This window comes from Macrobrachium rosenbergii, chromosome 54 (genome assembly GCF_040412425.1).
Source record: "Macrobrachium rosenbergii isolate ZJJX-2024 chromosome 54, ASM4041242v1, whole genome shotgun sequence".
NCBI classification, from domain to species: domain Eukaryota; kingdom Metazoa; phylum Arthropoda; class Malacostraca; order Decapoda; family Palaemonidae; genus Macrobrachium; species Macrobrachium rosenbergii.
Window position 1 is genome coordinate 25416878 of NC_089794.1, and position 16320 is coordinate 25433197.

A 16320-nucleotide genomic window follows, 5' to 3' on the forward strand; every position below is an offset into this window, starting at 1 on the left:
TCTTCAGACTCCTGCAACCACGTCAGAGGATGACCAACGAAAATGTTCGACGGAGTATTTTGACGATGCTGATTTTTGTAATCCTCTTATATTCGCAACGATATTTCCTCATGAATATCGTTTTACTGACTAATATTAGCCTGAAAAGCAATCAAAGGAGGATAGAAAAGACACTATATAAGATAAATTCCAAAATGTTTGTTAATTTGAAATAATAATAATAATAAAAAAGAAGAAGAAGAAGATATCATCATTCGGATAATGTATTTCCATTTTTCAAAAACGTTGTGATGGTTGTTTCAGATGATGTGTAACGGGATTTCCTCTATGATAGTTATGTATGATTATAGATTCCATGGTTTTTCATTCTCTTCGTCAAGCAAGAAAATGATTAATGCTTTTTATATCCTCTTAAGAACGATATTTCCTCGGTATTAGTTATTTATGTCATAACATGTTTGTGGTTTGAAATAACAAAGGTGAATGAGCATCATCATTCGGATGAGTGCTTCCATTTTCTGCGGTTGTTCAGATGAAAAAATATCTTTTATGTATGATTGTAGATATTTTTAGGGCATATGATTAATGCTTCTTGAAGAGGAACTATTTATGTATCATATATATATATTAGAAATATTGCTTATATCTCCATATAAAAACATCTTTTGTGATATTTACTTATTCATATATATATATATATATATATATATATATATATATATATATATATATATATATATATATACATACATACACTGTATATATCATTATCATCACCTAGGTGCCATATCCCCAAGGATGTCGGCAATCATGGCTCGCCACTCCTCTCTATTTCCGGCTCTCTGCAGCAGCTGAGCTGCAGACATTCTTCCTCCAGTCATTCTCACCAATCCACTGTATACACACATATATATATATATATATATATATATATATATATATATATATATATATATATATATATATATATATATTTATATATGTAATTATGTATGTATATATATATAATATACACACACACACACACATAATATATACACACACACACACACACACACACACACAAGCACATAAAAGATCTGCGTTTCATTTTCTCCAACACAATCAAAACCCACCATCATCATATTTCCCTCGACGACACTCAGTCCAAAATAATCCCCATTTGCAATCCAAAAAATCCCGAGACAATATACAAGAAAACAGACAGACAAACTTCGTGAATAATAATACCCACCTTCCTACCTGACGTCCATCTTAATATGAATCTCCCCAATTACCAATTTGCTGAACTAATTCAGTTCCTCCGTCCAGTCACTCAAAAGCTCGATGTATATCACTGCCTGGCAACTCGATTAAGGCAGCCTTCCCTCCTATTCATTCTTGTCCCTGGGACTCGTTGCCTGTTCTGGGTTTCAAAAGCATTGCGAGATGGATTTTAGCATTTTTTTGTTTCTTTATTTCTTTTTGATGAAGTTTTACTGTTTTCTGGGTTCAGCTGCGTGATTTATACTCCAGTTTTATTAGTTTTCCGTAAAAGAAAACTATTGTACACGTTTTGTCTGTCGACCACACTTTTTTCTGCCACCCTCAGATCTCAGAAACTGCTAAGGCTATAGGGCTGCAAATTGGTATGTTGATCACCCACCCTCCAATCATCAAACATACCAAATTGCAGCCCTCTAGCCTCAGTAATTTTGATTTTATTTAAGGTCAAAGTTAGCCATAATCGTACTTCTGGCAACGATATAGGATAGGCCACCATCGGGCCATGGTTAAAGTTTCATGGGCTGCGGCTCATACAACATTATACCGAGACCGCCGAAAGATAGAGCTATTTTCGGTGGCCTTGATTATACAATGTAGCGGCTGTACAGAAAGCTCGATTGCGCCGAAGAAACGTCGGCGCATTTTTTACTTGTTTATTGTTATTGTTTGGTTATGTTTTGTTTTCTGTTTTCTTTCAAAAAAAATTATTTTCCATCCATCTTGGGTGATGGAAAGAGAGAAACAGAGAGAGAGAGAGAGAGAAACAGAGCCTAATACAGAGCATTATTATGAGACAAACTCTCCAACTCTCTCTTAAAAGAATGAGTGTCATTAATGAACGTTTCTGACTATCAGAAAACAAGTCACTTAACGTTTGTCAGATGACTGAAAATATTTAGTTATGTCTACTGATATAAAAAAGTACTAAAAAGAAAATCTGTTTTCAAAATCTCCTTCTGAGGCTAAAAAGAGAGAGAGAGAGAGAGAGAGAGAGAGAGAGAGAGAGAGAGAGAGGCCTCCAACTTGGTTAAAAGAATGAGTGTCAAGTTTCTCATATTTCACGTTTCCTGCTGATATTTAGTGACTTAAAAATCACAATCTCCGTCTGAGGGTGGGAATTTTTGTCGGAAATGCGATGATATTACAAAGCCTATGAACTTCTGACGTCAGGCTTTAATTTCCGTAAACATTTCCATTACTTTCAAAGAACTTCCTTGTAATATGCACGAAGACATGTCTCTTTTGTCGTTCCTTTGAATATGCGTTATATTACATTCCCGTTCATTTCCTGTAACTGTTTTGATGTTTATGATGTTTTATATATAAGTAATACTGTGTAAATATTTAGATGGTTTTAAAAATAAGAACGATGTGCATAATATTGTAAATACAAAAATAAAACAAGTAAAAATTGAGCCGAAGTTTCGTCGGCGCGATCGAGTTTTCTGTACAGCGCATAATCAAGGCCACCGAAAATAGATTCATCATTCGGTGGTCTCGGTGTAATGCTGTATGAGCCGCGGACTATGAAACTTTAACCAAGGCCCGGTGGTGGCCTGTTTGTATAACTGCCAGAAGCAAGATTATGGTTAACTTTAACCTTAAATAAAATAAAATCACTGAGGCTAGAGGGCTGCAATTTGGTATGTTTGATGATTGGAGGGTGGATGATCAACATACCAATTTGCAGATCTCTAGCCTCAGTGGTTTTTAAGATCTGAGGGCGGACAGAAAAAGAGTGGACAGAAAAAAGTGCGGATATAAAAAGTGCGGACAGAAAAAGTGCGGACAGAAAAAATTGCAGACAGAAATAAACTGCGGACAGAAAAAGTGCTGACAGAAAAAAGTGTGGACAGAAAAAAGTGCTGACAGGAAAAAGTGTGGGCAAAAAGTGTGGACAAAAGTGAAAAAAGTGTGGACAGACTGAAAAAATCCTGACAGAAAAAGTACGGACAAAAAAAAAAGCGGTCAGAAAAAAGTGCGGACAGAGAAAAGTGCGGTCAGAAAAAAATGCGGACGGACAGAAAAAGCCGGCACAATAGTTTTCTTTCACAAAAAAACTAATAAAAAATGTGATAAGCAAAAATGAAATAAATAAATCCTCAAACAAAAACATATGATAAGTCGAAAAACTAAAATTTTAATCCAAAAACCTCAATCTCATATACGGTTTAATTTCGCCTTCTTGAGGAATGAAGATAATGAGTAATTTTCTCGACGCTTTCCAGGAAACCTCTTTTCTATAACGTTAAGGTTCGACTTCAAAACAACCGCAAATTGGGGTGAGACAGAGAGACAGAGTGAGAGAGAGGGAGAGAGAAGAAATTAATTCATTATTTCCTAATTACAAACTAAAGTGTTCTTTTTCAGAAGAAGAAGAAGAAGAAGAAGAAGAAGAAGAAGAAGAAGAAGAAGAAGAAGAGAGAGAGAGAGAGAGAGAAGAGAATTCTTCATTATTTCTTTATTACAAGCTAAAATGTTAATTTCAGACGAGAGAGAGAGAGAGAGAGAGAGAGAGAGAGAGAGAGAGAGAGAGAGAGAGAGAGAAATTCATTAATTATTTCCTTATTACAAGCCAAAACGTTCAGTTTAGGAGAGAGGGAGAGAGAGAGAAGAATGTTTTATTACGTCCTTATTCAAGCCAAAACGCTCAATTTAGACGAGAGAGAGAGAGAGAGAGAGAGAGAGAGAGAGAGAGAGAGAGAGAGAGAGAGAGAGAGAAAAGAATGTTTTATTACTTCCTTATTTAAGCTAGAACGTTCATTTCCGAAGAGAGAGAGAGAGAGAGAGAGAGAGAGAGAGAGAGAGAGAGAGAGAGAGAGAGAGAGAGAGATGGATTTACGACGGGTGGACGTCTCATCATATCGGGAGTTTTGCCATAAAGTGATTTTTATGGAGATATTCCACCTGGTAATTGCTTTCCGAATAGCTCTGAAGATAGAGAGATAGAGAGAGAGGGATGAGTCTTCGTCTCTACCGAAATAATAATAATAATAATAATAATAATAATAATAATAATAATAATAATAATCAGTCATGAAGGGTCTTCCCCTTGTACAGAATAAGATTATTATTATTATTATTATTATTATTATTATTATTATTATTATTATTATTATTATTATTAAGAACTAGTATTCTAAAAGACTTGAAAACATAATTTTTTTAATGAAAATATGAAATATACGAAAATATATTTGTCTTCAATATATATATATATATATATATATATATATATATATATATATATATATATATATATATATATATATATATATATATATATATATATATATATATATATATATATATATATATATATATAAAACATATATAAAAACATACCTTCAACTGATAAAATTTTTCCCCTCTCTCTCTCTCTCTCTCTCTCTCTCTCTCTCTCTCTCTCTCTCTCTCTCTCTCTCTCTCTCTCTCTCTCTCTCTCTATGTCCCCTGGTGTCAACTTCAATAGGAGGAATTTGTTGATGTTGTTTACTTATGTAAATTATCTGTGACAACTCCATTTTCGGGGCATTGAATTTCAGGGGAATGAAATGATAATGGGTTTAGTAATTGTTTGTTCTGGCGCCCGTTGAACAATACGGCTGAAATCGTGTTTATTTCTCCCAGAGAGAGAGAGAGAGAGAGAGAGAGAGAGAGAGAAGAGAGAAAGGGGAGCTGAATTATTTTGTTTGTTTTTTTCGGGAAATGGCGTGGAATGTTTCTTCATTTGTGAAAGCTTAGTTGAATTTTTACTTATATGGCATTTGTGGTGTTATTATTATTATTAATATTATTATTATTATTATTATTATTATTATTATTATTATTATTATTATTTGCATGAGTAAGAATTAAGTTAATTTTTCATTGTGTTATTATTATTATTATTATTATTATTATTATTATTATTATTATTATTATTATTATTATTATTATTATTATTCAGAACATGCATACGAATTCGTTTTATTTTTCAGAAGATGAACCCTATTCATTTGGAACAAGCCCACCACAGGGGCCACTGACCTGAAATTCAAACTTCCTAAGAATATATTATTAATTATTATTATTATTATTATTATTATTATTATTATTATTATTATTATTATTATTATTATTATTATTATTATTATTATTATTATATTATTATTATTATTATTATTATTATTCAGAAGATGAACCCTATTCATATGGCACAAGCCCACCTCAGGGGCCACTGACCTGAAATTCAAGCTTGCAAAGAACACGGCGTCCGTGTTATACATAGAACAACACAAAGGAAGACACAATGCAGCCTCCCAATATTTTCCTACCGAAATGATTCGCTTTCATCACGAACTGATCTTTTCGTGTTTTGAAAGGACGTTGGGAAATGGCATTGGCACAATTGCTTTCACAAAGGCTATGAAAACAGGACGTCGAACCTATGGGGTACCTTGGTAAATAATCCCTTTGACAACCGTTATTTTGCCCATGAATGGCGAATTCGTTCTCTCTCTCTCTCTCTCTCTCTCTCTCTCTCTCTCTCTCTCTCTCTCTCTCTCTCTCTCTCTCTGTCTTTCCAAATGAACGTTTTAGCTTGAAATTAGAAAATGATAAGATAATTCTCTCTCTCTCTCTCTCTCTCTCTCTCTCTCTCTCTCTCTCTCTCTCTCTCTCTCTATCTCAAATGAACGTTTTAGCTTGAAATTAGAAAATGATAAGATAATTCTCTCTCTCTCTCTCTCTCTCTCTCTCTCTCTCTCTCTCTCTCTCTCTCTCTCTCTCTACTAAAATGAAAGTTTTAGCTTAAAATTTTGAAATGATGAAATAGTCTCTCTCTCTCTCTCTCTCTCTCTCTCTCTCTCTCTCTCTCTCTCTCTGAAATGATTACTTTTCCAATTGGGATCTGAATTCAAAAGCATCACTTATTCAATTCACCTGTGCGGACTATTGACGTTCATATCCGTTTGACATTTGGTTTCCAGGTATTCAAATGACATTTGCAGAGATAAATACGTAGGGTACCGCACCCCTAAAGGGCGGTACCGCCCTTTGTGTACCTCTGTTAGCGGTAAGATTTTGACTGACAGAGTGCGAGAGATGATAGAAGGGTTGATAGATGAAGAGCAGTGTGGTTGGATAAATAAGACTTGTTAGTGAAGGGATGGAGGTACTTTTCATATATATATATATATATATATATATATATATATATATATATATATATATTTTCATATCTAAATATATATATATATATATATATATATATATATATATATATCTATATATATATATATATATATATATATATATATATATATATATATATATATATATATATATATATATATATATATATATATATATATATATTTATATATATATATATATATATATATATATATATATATATATATATATATATATATATATATATATATATATATATATATACATATATATATATATATATATATATATATATATATATATATATATATATATATATATATATATATATACATACATACATATACACACACACATATACACACACATATCACTGTGGCTCTTAATGACAGAATACCATTTTTAAATGACGCTTTTGAAATTATATAATTATATATGTCAGATTATCAAAGAGAACTCCACGCATATCCAACACTAAACCTTATATTTATGGCGCAGGAAATCCGAGACAATCCATAGAGAACCCACTAAATCTCTTTAGTATGGCTTACGTTCAGAAAGAAAATGAATAATGACTACTTTTTTTCTTTTACTAAAGTTAATGAAGATTAGCTGTTGATTGGGGGGAGGGGGAGGGGGAGGAGACTTATAAATAACCCAAGAGTAACCGTGAAACCCCATTTCAGTTAATGCTCTACCTACCTCATTTCTCCTGCCTCTTCATCATAGAATATTAGAGTCACATTTTACGGGGACAGAAAAGGCTTTTATTACGTTCTGGTTGATGAGAGAGTCGAGGAACTACTGCCGTTACATTTAACGTTCAGAAAGCTTGCTTGTGAATTCTTTAATGCTTGTTATAAATGAAAGAACGAGAATGAAAGCGATTTAATAAAATATATCATGATTAAAATCGTAGAGAAAATCTGGAAATGAGCTGAATTTTGCTCAGTTTTCTGTCACGTAAAAGTATCAATTTTATTATTTTATTTCAGTGTCCGTTTCTCCCTTGACGTTAAGCTAATGAGAGCTCCAACCTAAGGTACAGAGAGAGAGAGAGAGAGAGAGAGAGAGAGAGAGAGAGAGAGAGAGAGAGAGAGAGAGAGTTCACGGAAATAAAATATCCACTTGGGCTTCTAAATTACAAATGGGTAGATAGATATTTCTTGCGGTTCACATAATACTCGGTGGAACAGAGAGAGAGAGAGAGAGAGAGAGAGAGAGAGAGAGAGAGAGAGAGAGAGAGAGTTCACGGAAATAAAAATCCATTTGAGCTTCTAAATTACAAATGGGTAGATATTTCTTGCGGTTCACATAATATTCTGTAGAGCACACACACACACACAGAGAGAGAGAGAGAGAGAGAGAGAGAGAGAGAGAGAGAGAGAGAGAAGATAAAAATCCATTTGAGCTTCAAATTTCAAATAAGCTAATATTTGAGCTTCTAAATTACAAATAGAACAGATATTTCGATAAGTTCTAGAATATTCTGAGAGAGACAGAGACACACAGAGAGAGAGAGAGAGAGAGAGAGAGAGAGAGATCAAAGAAATATGTTTTCATTTAATTATATATTATGGTTTAATATGTTTCTTGTTTTCCTTGTAAAATATTTAATCTTTCTACTGTAGATGATTGGGCATTTTTTCATGTTTTTATTTCCAGTTTCCATTCGATTATATATTATGGTTTGATATTTTTATTTTGTGTTTTCCCCTGTCAACTCGTTTACCTTTCTATTGTGCATGATTACAATTTAATTTTTATTCATGTTTTCATTTCTATTATCAAATCATCTAAACACTAATTATCACTTCCCTTTCCTCCGCTACCCGAGCGCGTAATAATTACTGGTAAGTTCTCTCTCCCTCTTCCAGTCACCCAGAATCATTTAAGTCTTTCTTTGACTCTCACTTGTACACAGAATTCTCTCCGCTCATTACGTGTCATTACCGAGAAAACTTTGTTTAATTAGAGAGGTACTTTTACTTGCTTCTGTAATTAAAATCATTAAAGTTTCTTACATTGTCTTTGTGGTGCTTGAATATACTTTGCTTATTTATTTATTTTTCCATTTGCCTGAATCATTTTTATTTATTTTTCCTTTTGCTTGAATCATTTTTGTCATATTTATGTTTCCCTTTGCTTGAATAAATTTTTTCATATTTATTTTTCCCTTTGCTTGGATAATTTTTTTTAATATTTATTTTTCCTTTTGGTTGAATAATTTTCATTTATTTTTCCCTTTGTTTGAATAATGTTTTTCATGTTTATTTTTCCTTTTGCTTGAATAATTTTTAAATTCATTTTTCCCTTTGCTTGAATAATTTTTTATTTTCATTTTTCCGTTTGCTTGAATAATTTTTTTCATATTTATTTTTCACTTTGCTTGAATAATTTTTAAATTTAATTTTCCCTTTGCATGAAAATTTTTATTATATTTATATTTCCATTTGCTTGCATAAATTTGTTCTATATTTATTTTTCGCTGTGCTTGAATATTTTTTTTTTATTTTTCCCTTTGCTTGAATAATTTTTTTATATTTATTTTTTTCTTTGCTTGAATATTTTTTTTCATATTTATCTTTTCCCTGTAGTTGTACATCAAGAATGCTAACCTGTTTTTATCAGGGCTTTAATAATATCTATTGAGTTTTTGTGTTTTATTTAGTGTAAATACGCTTTTTGTTATATAGGCTTTTCTTTTATTTCTTACTTTTGAACAAATTTCTATAATGATTTTTAAATTAACATCGTTTCCTGATAAATAAACATCCATTATTTTTTTCCATTCAAGGTCGAGGTATATCTAATTCAACAACGAGAAACGAGTAGTCTTCAGCTGTAAGTAAGGCTAAGTTAGTTCTTTTAAAATAATTTTTTATTTATCTCCTTATCACTGAAAAAGTAAAGGTTCTTCATAGAGATTCATTAGGAATTATTTCCTTGTAATAACGAGATCGTTTTCAGTTGATATATATATATATATATATATATATATATATATATATATATATATATATATATATATATATATATATATATATATATAATATATATATATATATTTTTTTTTTTACCCGGAACCTATAACTCATAAGCGTTCTCAAAGAATAGCTCTCGTCTTGTCTTGGGCGTTTCATTAATATGTTCGTCTCGTAAATCTTGTCTTATCAAGACTGGAATCTTTATTTAAACAATAAAAATAGAATAATTAGGCGTCTAACATTCCTTTTCTTATTTAGCAGCTATATTCAGTAATTTCATATAATCATTTTACAAGATAACAAAGAGTTGCTTTATCTAAATCTACAAAACAGGAATAAGCTTGTGATTGTTTTCATTGCTGACGGAGAAATGGGTCAGTACTTACACCTTGTTTGTTATATATCTATTTGTTTACCTGTATACCTCCATGACTGCATAATATTATTCTCAATGTACTTCAGAACGCAGAATTTTATCAATAACTCCAAGCGAGTTCACAAACCCCATACAGAATTCGACGAAATCGTTGATCAATATTTACTTGCTTACAAACTGACCGACGTTTTAACTGTTATGGATATTCAAAAGGAAAATTTCTCTTCAAACAACTCCTGTGGACAATATGTATTCAGGCAGGTAGCGATCGTGACGTCATCAAAGACAAGAGGCGTTTCCATAGAAAGGAAGAAAGGAACGTTTGGTTAAAATTTGGTCTCGCAGAGAAAACATGTTTGCGTTGCATTTCTGGTTACCAGCAAAGGACCAGTGTTCCGGGAAAAGGCAGGGGTGTTCGGATCCCCTAGAAAGATCACTGAAAGGAGGATTATAGAGATGATTAATTATATGAGCTCAGCTGATGTTTTTAATGAGAGGACTCGAATCTCTGGTAATTCGTTCTCGCTTTCTCTCGGGAACGGAATGGCATCAAATAATCGTTTGTTGAGTAGAATGTTCTGTCATTAATCAACGGAATTGCTCTCTCTCTCTCTCTCTCTCTCTCTCTCTCTCTCTCTCTCTCTCTCTCTCTCTCTCTCTATATTCATAAATATATATATATATATATATATATATATATATATATATATATATATATATATATATATATATATATATATATATATATATATATATATATATATATATATATATATATATATGACTTAATATATTGACTTAATACACACACACACACACACACGCGCACACAGCTGAACTACTTCATCGTCGACGTTCCTGATAAAACATACTATAACCATTTTTCACACCAACTCTCCTTCATACCACGAACCCAGACTTTTCCTAGCATTTCTCTTGAAGCTTCATCTTCAAAATTGGTGGCTGAGTCCGAGAAAGAAGGAGGAGCTACATTGTTAAAGGATTTTCAACCCTGAAACAAATGACCAGGACAATTGGAAGGTGGAGTAAGCGATATTTATTTTTGAAGTTCGTGAAACGTATCGTGGAAAGGTTGAAACTTTCATTTTTATTAGTTTTCTGTAAAGGAAAACTATTGTGCCGGCTTTGTCTGTCCGTCCGCACTTTATTCTGTTCGCACTTTTTCCCTCCGCCCTCAGATCTTAAAAATTACTGAGGCTAGAGGGATGCAAGTTGGTATGTTGATCACCCACCCTCCAGTCATCAAACATACCAAATCGCAGCCCTCTAACCTCAGTAGTTTTTAAGATCTGAGGGCGGACAGAAAAGGTGCAGACAGAAAAAGTGCGGACGGACAGACAAAGCCGGCACAATAGTTTTGTTTTACAGAAAACTAAAATATAAAACTATTTCAAAAATAAATTCGAAGTTTTCTTCTACAGAAAACTAAAATATAAGACAATTTTGAACCTAAATTTATTTTAGAGTTGTTTCAAGAATCTCTTTAGGCCGTAAGGGAACAAGATCCGGGTGTAACTGAACACTGAGGTAATTTGGAAAATCCCACAATGAACTGCATATTGGCTATGCAAATTCGGCCGGAAATTCGTGTGAATTAGGAAGACGTAGATATTTCAGTGGTAAAATGGAAAGCAGGGAAGGAGTTTGAGGATAGGTTTCGTTTGAACTGATAAATTGTTGTTTCTTGAGCTGTTTGAGATTCACAGATAAATAAGTAAATAAATGAATTGTATTAAATATTAATATATATATATATATATATATATATATATATATATATATATATATATATATATATATATATATAATATATATACATTTTAATATGCTTATTTATTTAAAGCCCTATCAAATAATCTAAATATATAAATTGGATAATGCACATTTTATATGTCATTTATTTAAAGCACTTTAATCTAAAAGCCATTGAAGGAACTAGACAAGTCTCTCTCTCTCTCTCTCTCTCTCTCTCTCTCTCTCTCTCTCTCTCTCTCTCTCTCTCTCTCTCTCTCTCTCTCTCTCTCTCCTGTTCTATTAGAGGCTACAAAGACACATGACAATGGGTATTTTGGCAATTCAAAGTTCGGTCTACCAGGACTTTCTCCTAGAGAATTGCAGCAGATTAAGGCAGAAGTATCCACAGAGTTTAATGAGTTCTAGAACGAAGATAGTATTAAGCCATCAGCGCTCCTTGCAAAGGAAAGAAACCAATCCCACGAGAACTGGGCAGAAGAAATTCCTAAAAGAAGAAACTCGAGTGAGGGAAAGAATCTTTATGTACACATAAAATTTATTCTTATTTTCTTGTCAAAAATAAAATGATTAGGTCTCACTATCTAAATCAGTGGTTCTTAATCTTTTTTATCACCACGCCCCTCTTACATCCGTGAGTAAAATTCCCTCCCAGATTTAAAGGAAAATGAAAAAAAGGGAAGAGAAGGGTTTCGATGGATTGGGAGGGAGGTAAATAATTGCAAAACATGGTAAGCCCAACGAGTCTAACCAGAGTAGTAGACTATAGGAAACTAATGTCATAATGTGATACTTTTCCATTTTTTTTTATAAACTTCTGAATATTAGTTTCTCTCTCTTGTTAAGAGAATAACGGAACATAATTAAAGAATTTTTTATATTTCTCTAGGGCTCGCGCCTCCCCTGGAAATTGCTGATGCCCCCTAGGAGGACGAGCCCCACCAGGTTAAGAACCACTGATTCAAATTACTGGTTCTATAAAACAGGTGTTGCTTAATGGAGGAATTTTTATTCAAATAAAAAATAAGATGGTCACCTATTATCCAAATTATTATTTTTATAAACATGGTGATTAATGACTGAATAAATGATAAATAAGCAGGGAAAAGTAGAATAATTAGCATTTAATGATGAACTGTAACTAACCCAGTAAAAATACTATATGAGCATGTATAGTTAATTTGTTTTATCTATAAAAAATAGTTAGCCTCACTATTTAAATTATTGGTTTTATAAACAGATGGTGCTTAAAAACAAAGATAATTCAAGTGAAAAAAATTATATTGCCTTGTAAAGTTCATTCTTTTTATTTCAAATCAAAAACAAGTAAAAAATGCGCCGAAGTTTCTTCGGCGCAATCGAGTTTTCTGTACAGCCGCTGCAGCGCATAATCAAGGCCACCGAAAATAGATCTATCTTCCGGTGGTATCGGTATAATGTTGTATGAGCCGCGGCCCATGAAATTTTAACTACTGCCCGGTGGTAGCCTTTCCTATAACGTTGCCAGAAGCACGATTATGGCTAATTTTAACCTTGAATAGATTAAAACCTACTGGGGCTAGAGGGCTGCAATTTGGTATGTTTAATGATTGGAGGTTGGATGATCAACATACCAATTTGCACCCCTCTAGCGACAGTAGTTTTTAAGATCTGAGGACGGACAGACAAAGCCTGCACAAAAGTTTTCTTTTGCAGAAAACTAATAAAATAGTTACATATTATTTAAATTATTGGTCTTACAAACACATGTTGCCTAATAACAGAATAACTGGCGTAATACAAGGAAGAGTCAAATAAACAAACATTCAGTCGTGAATTGTAATATGTCTACCAAAACCTTTCATTTCTGAATATAAAAAATTCACTCATATTTTGAATTCTTTCACTCGATTCTAAAATATTCACGTCACAATTTTCTCCCAAAGACGATTACAAGCGATTATCGACACGCTAGTAGATGTAAATAACTTTTAAATGTATCCTGATTAGCTCCGATTGGACGGATTATAGCTTATCAGCTTTATAGGACGTCATTGAGGATATAACGCCAGAATGCCCTCAGAAATAGTCCAAAGAATTATGGGGATTATTTTTCATATTTACGAACGTGGCTCTAAAATTGAATTATACTCCTAGAGAATTGTGTCATTATTTATCACATCATTTGTCTTTCGTCGATTTTATGATATCAGTGAAGAAGCGTAAACAAAAATGAAACTAGAAAATGTATTTCATGGTATAATTAAATAGCTTATTAAAACAATACTAAGATGAAAATCTATGCGAATAGTATTTTCGGTGACAGTAATCAAGCTTTTTAATCACTCTGGTAAGCTACATCATCTCAATGAACATTTGTAAAAGAAAAAAGTTTACAGAAGTCTTCATATAATTATTATCAGTGTGTCTACTCGAATTATGTTTATCTATTTCTTCTGTTGTGCAATATATTACTGCATGTTCGGTGTGCTGATTTTGGCTGGAGTCTGGATAATAATTTAATTCGTTAAGTAAGAAGTTAATTCGTGCGATACGGTGGGATTGTGAAGAAAGGGTACCACGGTAATGATGATTGAGAACCACTGCTCTAATTGTTACTACGGTTCAAATCAATTCGTTCCGTCGTTTTTGGTGATGGCCTTTGACTGAATTCACATTTTCTAAGCTTTCAACATTCATCTGATTTAAGATAAATCATTTATATTATAATGAAAACGTGATAACAACGCAATATCATATGATGTTTTTACACGTCCATTCCATGCTGGTATTGTCATAAAAGTTAATTCCCTCATTTCTTATTTCTATTCATTTTTGTCTCTGCTCCAGAAACAAAAACAAACTGAAATTTCCTCGTCATTAGAATTAATCTCATCTTTTCTTGTCTTTATCCATTTTTGCCTCTTCTCCCCAAAATCCAGAACACTAAAATTTCATCAGCAAAGATATGAAATATTTCATATTTCTTTTTCTTCTAAAGTAATTAATCCCACATTTTCTCTTGTTTTTTTTTTTTAATTTTGCCTCTGCTCTGCAAGCACCAACACACTAAAATTTATTTATTTTTGGATATATTTGTACTCATACATAACTCTGGATTTGTTTCTCCACACTGAAATTTTATCAACAAAGAGATGAAATATATAATAATTTTTACCTTTAAATATATTTGTACCCATACATAACCCTTGATTTGTTTCTCCACAGTGAAATTTCATAGACAAAGAGAGCAAATATTTCATATTTTTTTTATTTTTAAATTTATTTTTACCTATACATAACTCTGGATTTGTTTCTCCACAGTGAAATTTCATAGACAAAGAGAGCAAATATTTCATTTTTTTTTTTCATTTTTAAATTTATTTTTACCCATACATAACTCTGGATTTGTTTCTCCACACTGAAATGTCATAGACAAAGAGAGCAAATGTTTTTTACCCATACATAACTATGGATTTGTTTCCCCACAGTGAAATTCCCTCCACAAAGAGAGCCAGTATTTCTTCATTTTTTTATCTTTAGATAATTTTGTGCCCATACACACCTCTGGATTTGTTTATCCACACTGAAATTTGCTCGACAAAGAGGTGAAATACTTCATATTTTCCACTTTTAAGTTTATTATTACCCATACTTAACTCTGTATTTGTTTGTCCACACTGAAATTTGCTCGAGAAAGAGAGCAAATATTTTATGTTTTATTTTTTAAAATTTATTTTTACCCATACATAACCTGGATTTGTTCTCCACACTGAAATTTGCTCGAGAAAGAGAGCAAATATTTTATATTTTTATTTTTTAAATTATTTTTACCCATACATAACTCTGGATTTGTTTCTCCACACTGAAATTTGCTCAAGAAGTGAGCAAATATTTCATATTTTATTTTTTATTTTTAAATTTATTTTTACCCATACTTAACTCTGGATCTTTTTCTCCACACTGAAATTTGCTCGAGAAGAAAGCAAATATTTCATATTTTTTATTTTAAAATTTATTTTTTACCATTACATGACTCTGGTTTTGTTTCTCCACAATGAAATTTTGTCAACAAAGAGATATTTTATATATTTTTTATTTTTATATATATTTGTACCCACACATGACTCTGGATTTGTTTCTCCCCACTGGAATTTGCTCGACAAAGAGAGCAAATATTTAATATTTTTATTTATTAAATTTATTTTTACCTATGCATAACGCTGGATTTGTTTCTCCACTGAAATTCCCTCGACAAAGAGATGAAATATTTCATATTTTTCATTTTAAAATTTATTTTTACCCATACATAACTCTGGACTTGTTTCTCCCCAGTGAAATTCCCTCGACAAAGAGAGCAAATATTTCACATTTTCATATAAAAATTTATTTTTACCAATACATAACTCTGGACATGTTCCTCCACACTGAAATTTCCTCGGGAAAGAGAGCAAATATTCTATATTTTTATTTATCTTTAAATATATTTGTACCCATACGTATCTCTGGCTCTGTTTCTCCACACTGAAATTTCTCAGACAAGGAGAACAAATATTCCTTCCTTTTTTTCTCTCAACCCTGCCTTTTCAATGGATCTTTCCCTTGTTCTATTTTCGCTGCCTCTGCCGTTCCCCCTCCTGAAACTTCTCAAATGTTCTTTCAACCATTTCATTGTCTCCTCTTCTCCCCCAGAACTGGTGCTGTTGGCAGAGCACATTTCCTGAATGTTTTTTTTTTTTTTTCCTTTTCTTTAATATTTTTTCC

The 16320-nt window shown here is 32.1% G+C and overlaps 1 protein-coding gene across 1 annotated transcript in view; it reads right to left on the reverse strand.

The window, feature by feature from the left end:
- LOC136834614 (sialin-like) overlaps nt 1-16320 on the reverse strand; it is a 114136-nt gene that overhangs the window by 14159 nt on the left and 83657 nt on the right. Inside the window, 2 exon segments of the mRNA XM_067097193.1 lie at nt 10182-10240; nt 10699-10767. Coding sequence (XP_066953294.1) covers nt 10182-10240; nt 10699-10767 — 128 coding nt within the window.